General features: G+C 38.9%; 1 protein-coding gene across 1 annotated transcript in view; it reads left to right on the forward strand.

Moving 5' to 3' along the window:
• MLH3 (mutL homolog 3) overlaps positions 1-12,623 on the forward strand; it is a 35,959-nt gene that overhangs the window by 1,309 nt on the left and 22,027 nt on the right. The window contains 5 exon segments of the mRNA XM_042781025.1: positions 454-3,799; positions 7,461-7,559; positions 8,245-8,330; positions 9,012-9,116; positions 10,399-10,471. Of these exon segments, the coding sequence (XP_042636959.1) occupies positions 454-3,799; positions 7,461-7,559; positions 8,245-8,330; positions 9,012-9,116; positions 10,399-10,471 (3,709 nt within the window).

Genomic DNA, 12,623 nt, shown 5'->3' on the forward strand with positions numbered 1-12,623 from the left:
AAGTCATGGTTATTGTGTAACATATAAATGTTATGAAACTAGCTTGGAATTTTTTTTTTTTTTTTTCATGAAATAATTTCCAGCTAATGTTTTTTAGCTGAATTTAGTTTAGGCATCTGTTTTTGGTGAAGTGGTTAGAATTTCGAATACTCTCTTTATGGGTCAACTTCAAATGTGATTATGATTTCACTGTAGGGCATATGGGATTTAGAAAGGAGCAGTGAAAATTAAGAAATTATAAATGCTGCTTTGGAGGTAAAATCCATTGCACCAGGCATGAGCTGTGTGATTTACCTGGGAATCAGAACTATAATTTTTTTTGTTTGTTTTACAATTTGTTTTAATAAAAGACATTTCATTCACCTCAAATGATATTTCTTTATAATGCTTGAGAAAAATGGGCAATGCTGTGCCACTCTGAGGCTTAGAGTGTGTATTTTTTTCCTCCCATAGGCAATTATTCCCAGTCAGAAAAGGAAACCACCATCTGGCATTCTCACCAGCTTTCTACCTGCCATGATCAAGCGCTTGTCAGATGAAGTGCAAGCCAAATTGCGTTCTGGTTTGGCCATAAGCTCCTTAGGCCAGTGTGTTGAGGAACTTGCCCTCAACAGTATAGATGCTGAAGCGAAATGTGTGGCTGTCAGGGTGAATATGGAAACCTTCCAAGTTCAAGTGGTAGACAATGGCCTTGGGATGGGGAGCGATGATGTAGACAAGGTGGGAAGTCGATACTTCACTAGTAAATGCCACTCTATACAGGACTTGGAGAACCCCAGGTTTTATGGTTTCCGAGGGGAAGCCTTGGCAAGTATAGCTGACATGGCCAGTGCTGTGGAAATTTCATCCAAGAAAAACAGGACAATGAAAACTTTTGTGAAACTGTTTCAGAGTGGAAAAGCCCTTGAAGCCTGTGAAGCTGACTTGACTAGACCAAGTGCTGGGACAACAGTAACAGTATATAACCTCTTTTACCAGTTACCTGTCAGGAGGAAATGCATGGACCCGCGACTGGAGTTTGAGAAGGTCAGGCAGAGGATAGAAGCTCTCTCCCTCATGCATCCTTCCATTTCTTTCTCTTTGAGAAATGATGTTTCTGGTTCTATGATTCTTCAGCTCCCTAAAACCAAAGACATATGTTCCCGATTTTGTCAAATTTATGGACTGGGTAGGTCCCAAAAGTTAAGGGAAATAAAATTTAAATACAAGGAGTTTGAGCTTATTGGATATATCAGCTCTGAAGCACATTACAATAAGAATATGCAGTTTTTGTTTGTGAACAAAAGACTAGTTTTAAGGACAAAATTGCATAAACTAATTGACTTTTTATTAAGGAAAGAAAGTAGTATATGCAAGCCAAAGAATGGCTCTGCCAGTAGGCAAATGAATTCAAGTCCTCGGCATAGGTCTAACCCAGAACTTTATGGGATATATGTTATCAATGTGCAGTGTCCATTCTGTGAGTATGATGTGTGCATGGAGCCAGCAAAAACTCTAATTGAGTTTCAGAACTGGGATACTCTCTTGGTTTGCATTCAGGAAGGAGTGAAACTGTTTTTAAAGCAAGAAAAATTATTTGTGGAGTTATCAGGTGAGGACATTAAGGAATTTAGTGAAGATAATGATTTTAGTTTATTTGGCACTACTCTTCAGAAGCATATATCCTCTTATGAGAAATGTGACCAGGTCAGTTTCCAGGAAGCATGTAATAATATTTTGGATTGCCATGAAATGTTCAATTTGCAATCAAAAGCTGTGAAAAGAAAAGCTACTATGGAAGATGGAAACACACAGAATTCTAGGGATTCAGAAGCTATCAGAAGAAAGACAAATGATTCATTTTTGCCCACCTATGAATTAGATGGCCCAGGCAACAGTAAAAGTATAGAGTCACCTTTACAAAAGAAAGATAGCTCTTGCTCAGAGTCAAGGATCTTAGAACAAGAGAAAACTGAAGCATCAGAATCAGAAGTAAATGAGAAACATAAAAAAACTTGCTTGGAACTTAACTCTCCAGAAAATCCATGTGGAACCAGCTCAGAAATGATTGCAAGTTCTTTTCAGGCACCACATCACTTTGAGAATAGTGAGGAAGATCTAGAAATACAGAAAGTAAGCATGACAGTTAATGGCATGGCTGCCAACATCTTGAAAAATAATATAATTCAGTGTCAACTAGAGAGATGTAAAGATGCTGCTGAAAGGGGATGTCAGCCTCTGCCATTTGAAACAATATTAGTGAGTGCATGTGGTACTCAGAGAGGAGAAGAAGCAAAAAGGAAAAAAGAGCCTAATAACTATGAAAGCAGAAACATTTTCAGTTATGGACAAGTTAAATTATGTTCCACTGGCTTTGTAACTCATGTGGTACAAAAGGAGCAAACTAAATCAAGTGAAACAGAGCGTTCATTTAAAAACTCTGTTCAACCTGGTCCTGTGAGTGCCAAAGAAACATTTGGAAATAGAACACACCATTCAACTGAGACTCCAAACATTAAAGATTTAACCAGTACTTTAAGTAAAGAATCTGCTCAACTTCCCAGGAAAGTATTTTGCAGAACTGATATAAGTTGTGGACTAGAGAGCAAATCTATAGGAATTTACAAAAATTTTACTGTTTTTCAAGAAGATGGTGAGAAAGCACACACAGATTGCTTACTACCTGATACCTTCTCTTCTTCTGCTTGGTATAGCCATGTTTCAAGTGGGAGTAAGAAAACAGGTGAATTGATTGGTTCCTCCAAACCCATAGCCTGGAAGAAGAAGCTAAGACTGAATTCACAAGTAGGATCTTTGGAGAAGTTTAAGAGGCAATATGGGAACATTAAAAATCCTTTGACTACAACAGTGGAGGAAAATAATAATTTTGAAATCACTACCAATCTCAGTCCTCAAGTTGAACTTGACATTCCTCTGAAAGACAAAAGCTACTTAGATAACTCTGGTATTTGTGAAATCAGTATTAAACATGATTCAAATGGTAGTTGTCAACCAGTAAATCACATCCTTTACTCAGAGAAGTTTCCATTCTCCAAGGAAGAAGATTGTTTGGAACAAGAGCCTTCTTGTTTGAAAGAAGGTCCTGTAACTCTACAGAAGTTATCTTACTTCAACAGAAAGGCCTTGAATGTTGAGAAGTCACCTGAGTCCCTAGCCTCTAAATTGTCCAGAATGAAGGGTTCTGAAAGAGAGACTCAAACAATAGAGATTATGAATCATTTTAATGAATTTCCACAATCAGATTCCAGTAGCAAAGACCGATTAACCCTAGATTCTTACAAATTATTTAAAAATGAGCATAAAAACCCAGAAAGTGGCATCATCCCAATGTCAGGCTCTATGACACAGGATAATTCCTTCAATAAAGATAGAGAAGCATACTCCGACAACAAGGCAGCAGGGAACTGTGGGATACCAGACACTCCTTTGGTATTACCTTCTAATAATTCTCATAAAGTTACCAGCAAAGATTCCGATGATCTTTTATCTTCAGTACCACAGACAGGAAATACTAACTCTTCCAATAGAATGTTAATGAGTCGTGTAGAAGATTCCACAGCTGACCAAAACGAAACTTGTTCTCAGAGTGAGGAATCGAAAGCAAGAACTTGTTTTGAAAATGAACACTCAAACACCTCTTCTTTGGATTGGCAGCAGCATTTTGATGTAACCCTGGGAAGAATGGTTTACATCAACAAAATAACTGGACTTAGCACATTCATTGCTCCTACTAAGGACATTCGGGCTGCATGCAAGAAAGACCTGACAACTGTGGCTGTGAATGTCATTCTTGAAAACGGTAAGTTGATAGTGTTCACCGGCATTAAATACTTCGAGGATGGGAATAATGGCCAAGAAGTGAAATAATCATTGTTCAAAGAGATTATCTCAGTAAATAGAATGTTTTGAAAATCAATTATAAAGGATTATATTTTATGGTACATGAAAGCTGTTTAGGTCCCAAACTATAAATCTAGAAATACAATGAAAGACTGGAATAGGGTGAAAATGTATATATATGAATGTGTGTGGGTGTATGTAAGAGAGAGGGTGAGATGTCGGAGTTTAATGAAAACAGTACTTTGATTAGCTGGGAAGAACCACAGTGCTTCCCTGACGTTTTTTTTTCCCTCCCTCCCAGACACATAAATACACTCTTCTAGGAATTTCCCTTTAAAGTCACCTGTAGTAGCAGAATGGTATTTTTTTTTTTTTGGGGGGGGGGGAGGTTACTCTGTGGTTCCAGCTAGGGGCAGAATGACCCTGCCGTCACCCTAGGTTTTCCTAGTACAATCTATGGTTCCATAGAGTACTATATTTATGAACTTTTTTTTTCCCCTTAGAAGGTAAGACGTCACCATAATTATTTTTTGGAATAATATGTACTTTAATAATTATACTTTTCAAATGCACTTTATGCACATACACTAATCCACTTGATCTACTTATGGTATCCCACTGCCGTCGAGTTGACTCTGACTCATAGCAACCCTATGGGACTGAGTAGAATTGCCCCATAAGGTTTCCAAGACTGTAAATCTTTACAGAAGCATACTACCTCTTCTTTTTTCCATGGAGTGGCTGGTGGGTTTGAACTGCCAACTTTGTGGTCACCAGCCCAATGCTTTAACCACAGTGCTACCAGAGCTCCTTGCTTGTAGTTTAAGTAGCTGTTATTCAGGAAGATGATAGTGGAGTTTGGGATCATACCACAAGGCTACATTAGAGCCTGGTCTCAGTTCATATTAAAAGTGACATTGTTTTGTCAGTGTGTTGAGAGCCAGATGTTGGGAGATGGTAAAACTGATTTCCATCTGGCTGTCATCTTGGTTTTGCGCCAGGACGATAAGCATTAAATAGGTATCCATATTAAAAGCCTGGTAAGCTGCAAAAGAATATAAATTGTGTGAGTGTAATTGCAAATCAAATTTATAATTTCTCCTTAGGATGACTTTTTCTATCAGGAGGCTCTGAATTATTTAAATTTAAATAAGACCTTTACTTTTCAATATGTTTTTTGGTTTTTCCTTGTAAAAAGAATAATTACTATAGTAACTTTCTAAGTATTAAATAAGAGGAGAAAATCCTTTCTTTTAATACTTTTAATACTGCTCCTGAGACTATCAGGTTGCTTTTAAAGACACATGTGCTTTTCAATCTATATAGTTTATGTCTTGATGTAACTAAATGCTTATCAGAGGTAAATGTAAGACGCTGGCACTTCATCTTTCTGAAATGTGACTGCTTCTGGTATAGTGCCAAAAAAATAACTGGATTACATTAAACTGTGCCGTGGTTGTTGCTAAAACAAAGGAGGAAATCTTGGCTGCCACACTCAACATAAACATCTGCTCCTGTTAAATGAATCTGGATGTTTAAAACACTTCAATTTACTTAACTTTGTGGATTAACAAGTCTTCTAGTGAACTTGTGAGGGTCATGGTAGCTCACAGTTTCATAATGAAAAGTAAAGTCTTTTTGGTACAGAAGGAAATTCTTTGAATGATGGCTCCTAAGGACCCTCCATTCGTATGGAATGTTACTTTTCAGGAAAGGCTGATGAAGAGCAAGACATTAGGACATTGCTGAACCATACATGAAAACATTACATAGAATAATTGTTAAGAGGTGAATTTTATTATGCAGGAAAGAGAATCTATAAAGGTCAATGCCAAGTCCACCATGGGGGACCCTGCTTGTATCTGATAGCTTCCAGTGTCAGTATGACAAGCTGCCACAGTGTGACAAACTGACAGAGCATATGTGCTACAAAAGACTTCTTTAAAGTGTTAAAGAGCAAAGATGGACTTTGAAGACTAAGGTGTGCCTGGCCCAAGCCATGGTGTTTTCAATAGCCTCATATGCATATGAAAGTGGACAATGAATAAGGAAGACTGCAGAAGAAGTGATGATGCATTGGAATTGTGGCACTGGCAAAGAATATTGAATGTACCATGGACTGCCAGAAAAGCAAACAAATCTATCTTGGAAGAAGTACAGCTGGAATGCTCCTCAGAAGCAAGATTGGCCAGACTTCGTCGCTTGTCCTTTGGACATATTATCAGAAGGACCAGTCCCTGGAGAAGGAGATCATGCTGGGTAAAGTAGAGGGCCATAGAAAGAGGAGAAGACCCTCAACAAGATGAATTGACACAGTGGCTGCAGCGATGTACTCAGACACAGCAGTGACCGTGAGGACGGTGCAGGACCAGCAGTGTTTCCTTTGTGGTGTACATAGGACTGCTATGAATTGGAACCAACTCGACAGCACCTAAAAACAGCAATACCATGTCCCCAAGCCCTGGCAGTGTTTTCTTCAAAATGACTTAGGTCAACCCTGTCTATTACCAGTGACACCATTTTATTTTACCTCATACCTTAATTTTATCATTCCAAACTAATGTCTCTCCAGTTTTTGTCTAACGTAATTGGACAAAATATTTTACTCTTGTTCAAAAACTGTAAACAGAGCATTGTTTCTAAAATTCAAATCTGATCATCTTTCAGAGAAAAGAGTAGAGTGGGGCCAGACTTTACCAGACTTTGAAATTTGAATTGAAACCATTCATTCATCAATTCATCTATTCATTCTGTTCTTACTGAGAGTTCATACCACATGAGGTGCTGCCACATTGCAGATTAACTGATTTTACTTCAGGAGTTCACAGTCTGCTGGAAAGACAGCTATCTAAACATAAATATAATGAGATACATGTTGTAATAGAGACATATACTGGATAGACATACAAATTGGAGATTTGGAAAGATCGCCATATTGTGAAGGATGACAGTTAAGTACCATTATCTGTCTAGCAAAGCATTTGGCTGCTAACCAGAAGGTCAGTGGTTTGAATCTACCAACTGCTCTGTAGAAGAAATATGAGGCAGGCTGCTTCTGTAAAGATTTACAGCCTTGGAAACCCTATGGGGCAGTTCTACTCTGTCCCAAAGGGTTGCCATCAGTTGCACTTGACTCAATCGCAGTGGGATTGGTTTGGGTAACTTGTTGGAGGTGGATTCATCAACCCGATTGATGTTTTTGGCTGAATAACTCCTGATTGTGGGGCTGTTCTCTGCGGTATAGGATGTTCAGGAGCATCTCTGGTCTCTATCTGTTAGATATTGGTAGCACCCTTACCCCAAGTTGTGATACCAAAAATGTCTCAAGACAGTGCCAAATGTCCTTCCCTCTGCGAATTTCTCCCCACTGAGAGCTACTGTGACCTACTCTGTGTCCTCATTCTGTCTTGTAGAGATGGATAATGGGACTAAGCATTCATGTAGATTCTAAAGTTAGAAGAAGAATTTCATTAAAACTTGTGACTCTCAAACTAGTGTTTAGTAGTTTGCCTTTTGTATTAATTCAATATGTGCAAAGATAGATCTTACATAATTTAATTTTTAATGGTTTATTTGTGTTTTGAGTTCAAATGTCCAGGTTTTCCTTTTTTTTTATTTAGGGTCTCAGTACAGGTGTCATCCTTTTAGAAGCGACCTTATTCTTCCTTTCCTTCCTAGAGCTCAGGAAGAGAGGACTGTCATGAGACAGAATAACAGAGGTAGGGGCAAAACAGACATGGCTGGGACCACCTAGTACACATACCGTACCACCTAACTCAGAAAACTAAGCAGACATGCATTAATAAGCTTTGTCAGTGCCAGCTGTGCCTTACTGGAACCAAGAATTCCCCATGGTCCTATTTAACAGCAGAACTAAGTAATTCAGTGCATGCATTTAGATCAGAAATTACTTTTCCAGACTTGAGGTCAGTACTGGGTGATTATGCAAAGTCTGCAATGCCTTTTACTTTCCTTTAAAGACTGGAGTTGCATCTATATTGCAATAGTTCTATCTAAACAAAACTCTAGTCTTTCAAAAAACCTACAGACATCTACTATTTTTCATTTTCTTCATTTCTAGGAGAAGGAATATTTTTACCTAAAGGAAGTGAGCCTACTAATTTGAGCTGTAGACTCTTCTGGGCTTGGCTTGCATTCTGAAATATCTTATAAACACTTTGGAGAAAGAGCTATAATGCCAGAAGATACACTCATCAACTCTAGTTCTAAATAGCAACAGATCAAGATGAGTTAGAGATACAGCAAACACTGAACGTTTGTAGAATGTAGGGACAGTGTGTCTGATCTTTGGTTTTCAGGCTGCACCACACCAAATAGGAGATGCTATTCACCCTTTTCCCCAAGGCTCTTCCTGCCAACTTCACATGTCCCCTTTTGCCCTAGATACTGTGGATGATGCTCTGGGTAGCAAACCGCTTCAGTCCTTGTTCTCAGAATGGGACGATCCAGTATTTGCCCGTTATCCAGAGGTGGGTCTGCAGCAAGTTTTCTTTGCCTGCTATTTAAAATTAGAATTTCATATAAGCTGAGTATAGGCTCGAATGACTAATTACACATGGAAACTGGGCATGTTTCCAAATACTTTATTTGGAAATTAAATATTTAATGTGGAGAAAAATCATCATAATGCATAGCATTTTGGACTAAATGCATCTAATCAGTGTATGAACCACTCTTAGAAGCGATGACTCAACTTTGGCCAAGTATTCAGGGTGGTGATAATAAAAACATATTAGGCAAAGTGGTGACTCTCCTGGAGCTCAGCTTTGGACTGAGTGTATGTTCTCTCCTCAGTGTGTGTGATCACAGAATGTACTGTGTGTTGTAATGAGGGTGTATAATAAATGAGCATTTGATTACTGATTGTTTAGTTAAGTTGGCTTTCAGGATCTGAGCATGGAACATAAACAAATTATTGGTCTGAACCAATATTGGTCTTTGTCAGTAATTTTGTTTAGAAAGAAAAATTGTAGCTTAAGCCTAATAATCCATAGAGCCTTCTGAATTTCTGTAAGTCCCATCAATTCAGCCCATCTTTAGTAGGGTCTGTGATAATGAATGTTTTTAAAACACTTCGAAACCTTTGGTAAGACAGTTCTACAAACGTGAAAAATTAAAATTTATATGATCTTTGTGCTGGGTCTTCCTAGGTTGCTGTTGATGTAAGCAGTGGCCAGGCTGAGAGCTTAGCAGTGAAAATTCACAACATCTTGTATCCCTATCGTTTCACCAAAGAAATGATTCATTCGATGCAGGTACAAGTTTGACTTTTAAATTTCAGAGACATACATACACAGATCATCCTGGTCAAGGCATGTGTGTTTTTGTCATCTTATTGAAGCTTTAATCATCAAAAGGAAAAAGCAAGGGACTCATAATTACAAAGAAAGAAATGTCCTTAGTAGTGTCAGGGGGTTTGGAAAGATGAATCAGGGGTTCAGGCTCACAATTTCAAGTATTGTGAAGATGCTTCTTTAGATTATACATTGACTATATTAGACAGTAATTTATGCTTCAACACACTGCTTTAGAGACATTGTTCTTAAATATGTATCAAAGCCCTTTTTTAAATGACCCTCTATTGTATGAGGCCCCCCCCCAGATGGCATGGCCCAAGAGACCCAGATTTTGGTGTTCCGTTAACAAAAGAAACCCTTTGTCTCCTCTGCTTTGTGACTTTGTGCTCTAGACAGCCCTCTGGCTGTCTCAGTCTCTTTGTTTTCAGTATAGAATTAGGAGGTTGGACAGATCTAGGTCAACTAACCTGGCACTGACCTGGTACAGAGCAAGCAAGCAGCTGATCCAGTGGGACAATGGTGTAGACCAGGAGAACCTCATCTGCCTGGTTACACAGGTGCTACCAAGGTCTGAAGGCACCAGTGGCCTCTAGTGTTTTCGTGGACTGGATTCTCCAAAATGCTTTCCTTCCTTTTGCATGCATTTAAAAAATTGGGTTAGGTCCTATTTGTTGGAAATTTCTGGTCATATTAATAGTTCTTTCATCATCTTACCTATTAATAGGATCATTATGTTGGGAAAATTTCACGTCTACTCCAATGTCTTAGTATATCCCACTTACTCATTGCCGTCGAGTCAGTTCCGACTCATAGCAGCCCCTCCTTGGGTTTCCAGGGTAGTATCTCTATGGAAGTAGATTGCCCAGTCTTCCTTCTGAGGAGTGACTGGGGGGTTTGAACTTCCAGCCTTCTGGTTAGCAGTCAGATGCCTTGGGGACTATGCCACCAAAGCTCCCATATCCCACTTAGGTGCCTTTTAGTATCATCCTCTCTTAATCTGTGTTCCTATGTAGTCTCCTTCCTTTCTGTCTTCTAAACACTTTATTTGCCCATTCTTTTATCCTTTCTAATGCCTCCCTCAGGCTCACCAGCACCTCACTTCACCTTAAGCTTGGAGAGGAGTGTTATAATGTAAAAGACTAAATAATTAAGGATAATGTACAGTTTTCTCCTTTTCTATGCAGATAAGCCTCTGTTAATTTTTATTTAGTGTTGTACCACTTATTTGAATGCATGGCAGGTTCTCCAGCAAGTGGATAACAAGTTTATTGCCTGTTTAATGAGCACCAAGACTGAAGAGCATGGTGAGGCAGGTAAGAGTGGGGTTTACCCTTGATTGATAATTAGCTGGCCTTCTGGTAGTAGCTTCTTTTTAAGGTTATTTTTGATGTACAATATAGTTTCAATGATTTGGACAGATTAGGGAAAAACAATTTAAATGAAGACTATTATGAAACAATTACAACTTTTGTTTAGTTTTATACACACACAGATGCATTGAAAAAGAACTTAAAAGACACACATTAAACTATTAAGAGTAGGTACTTTGGGTTATGTGTATTTCACTGTACATAAATTTCAATAAAATATAGCTTAAAAAAAGAGTAGTTACTTTGGGAGTGAGAAAAGGGGTGAGTGAATTGGGAATTTCACCTTTTACCCTATCAACCAAAATCTAAACTAAACTCACTGCCGTCGAGTCGGATCCGACTCATAGGGGCCCCTCCTTGGATTTCCAAGGCGGTATCACTACAGAAGTAGATTGCCCAACCTTCCTTCTGAGGAGTGGCTGGTGAGTTTGAACCGCCAGCCTTCTGGTTAGCAGTCAAGCGCCTTAGGCACTATAGCACCTATATTTTATACTATTTGGCTTTTTAATAATAAATTTGGCTTTCATTTATTCCCTTTATAACAATGTTGTTGTTAGGTGCCATCGAGTTCATTTAGACTCAGCAACTACGTGATGGAATAGAACTGCCCCTGCCTAGGCCAGGGCATTTTACTGCAGAGCTGCTGGGTGGTTTCAAACCACCAACCTTTGGGTTAGCAGCCAAACTCTTCAATTGTGCCACCAGAGCTCCTTCTTTTCAATAATAAATCTGTGGAACCTATTGCCTTTGAATCAAGTCCAACTCTTAGTGACCCAACAGGACACAGTAGAGCTGCCCCACTGGGCTTCCAAGGCTGTAATCTTTATGGAAGCAGATTGCCATATCTTTTTCCCACAGAGCGGCAGGTGGGTTCAAACCACCAACCTTTTGGTTAGCAGCCAAGTGCTTAACCACTGCACACCAGGGTTCCTTTTGTATATTGAACTCTGCTAGGTTTATTAAGAGTTACAGGGAATCTCTCTATGGCATGCTTTAATGAAACAATGTTGTTGTCGTTAGGTGCCAGTCGGCTCTGACTCATAGTGACCCTGTGTACAACAGAATGAAATACTGCCCAGTTGTGCGCCACCCTCACTATCCATGCTATACTTGAGCCCATCATTGCGGCCACTGTGTCAATTCATCTTGTTGAGGGTCTTCCCCTTTTTTGTTGACCCTCCACTTTACCAAGCATGGTATCCTTCTCCAGGGAATGGTCCCTTCTGACAGCGTGACCTGAGTAGGTAAGATGAAGTCTGCCCATTCTCGCTTCCAAGGAGCATTCCGGCTGCACTTCTAGGACAGATTTGTTTAGTTCTTTTAGCCGTCCAGGGTATTTTCAGTATTCTTTGCCAACACCACAATTCAAAGGCATCAACTCCTCTTATGTCTTCTTTATTCATTGTCCAGCTTCACATGCATATATGAAGTGATTGAAAATACCATGGCTTGGGTTAGGCGCACCTTCATCTTCAGAATGGCATCTTTGCTCTTCAACACTTTAAAGAGGTCTTTTGCAGCAGATTTGCCCAGTACAATAAAATTTCTGATTTCTTTTTTAAAATACATTTTATTGAAATATAATTTTTATGTACAATAAAATACACAAAACTAAAGTGACATGGGTCAATGCATTTTTTCTTTGTTTTGTTTTGTTTTTGCAGTGTTCCTTCCTCTACCCTCCAACCCCTGGTAACCAACAAAGTTTCCTTCCATATGTAAACCTTTCCTTGACGTTTTACAGTAATGAACTAATACTATATTTGTCTTTCTGCGATTGACTTATTTTCATTCAGCATAATGTCCTCCAAGTTCATCCATGTTATATGGTGTTTTGCAGATTCTACATTAGTCATTAGTGTTGCATAGTATTCCATTGTGTGTATGTGCCATAGTTTGGTTATCCATTTTTCTGTTGATGGGAACCTAGGTTGTTTCCATCTTTTTGCTATTGTAAATAGTGCTGCGATGAGCATGAGTGTGCATATATCTGTTCTTGTTCTGGCTCTCACTTCTTTAGGATATATACCTAGTAATGGGATTGCTGGGTCAAATGGTATTTCTAATTCCAGCTTTTTAGGGAATCACCATACTG

This window comes from Orycteropus afer, unplaced genomic scaffold (assembly GCF_000298275.1).
Source record: "Orycteropus afer afer isolate SDZICR_OR568_19922 unplaced genomic scaffold, OryAfe1.0 scaffold00079, whole genome shotgun sequence".
NCBI lineage: Eukaryota > Metazoa > Chordata > Mammalia > Tubulidentata > Orycteropodidae > Orycteropus > Orycteropus afer.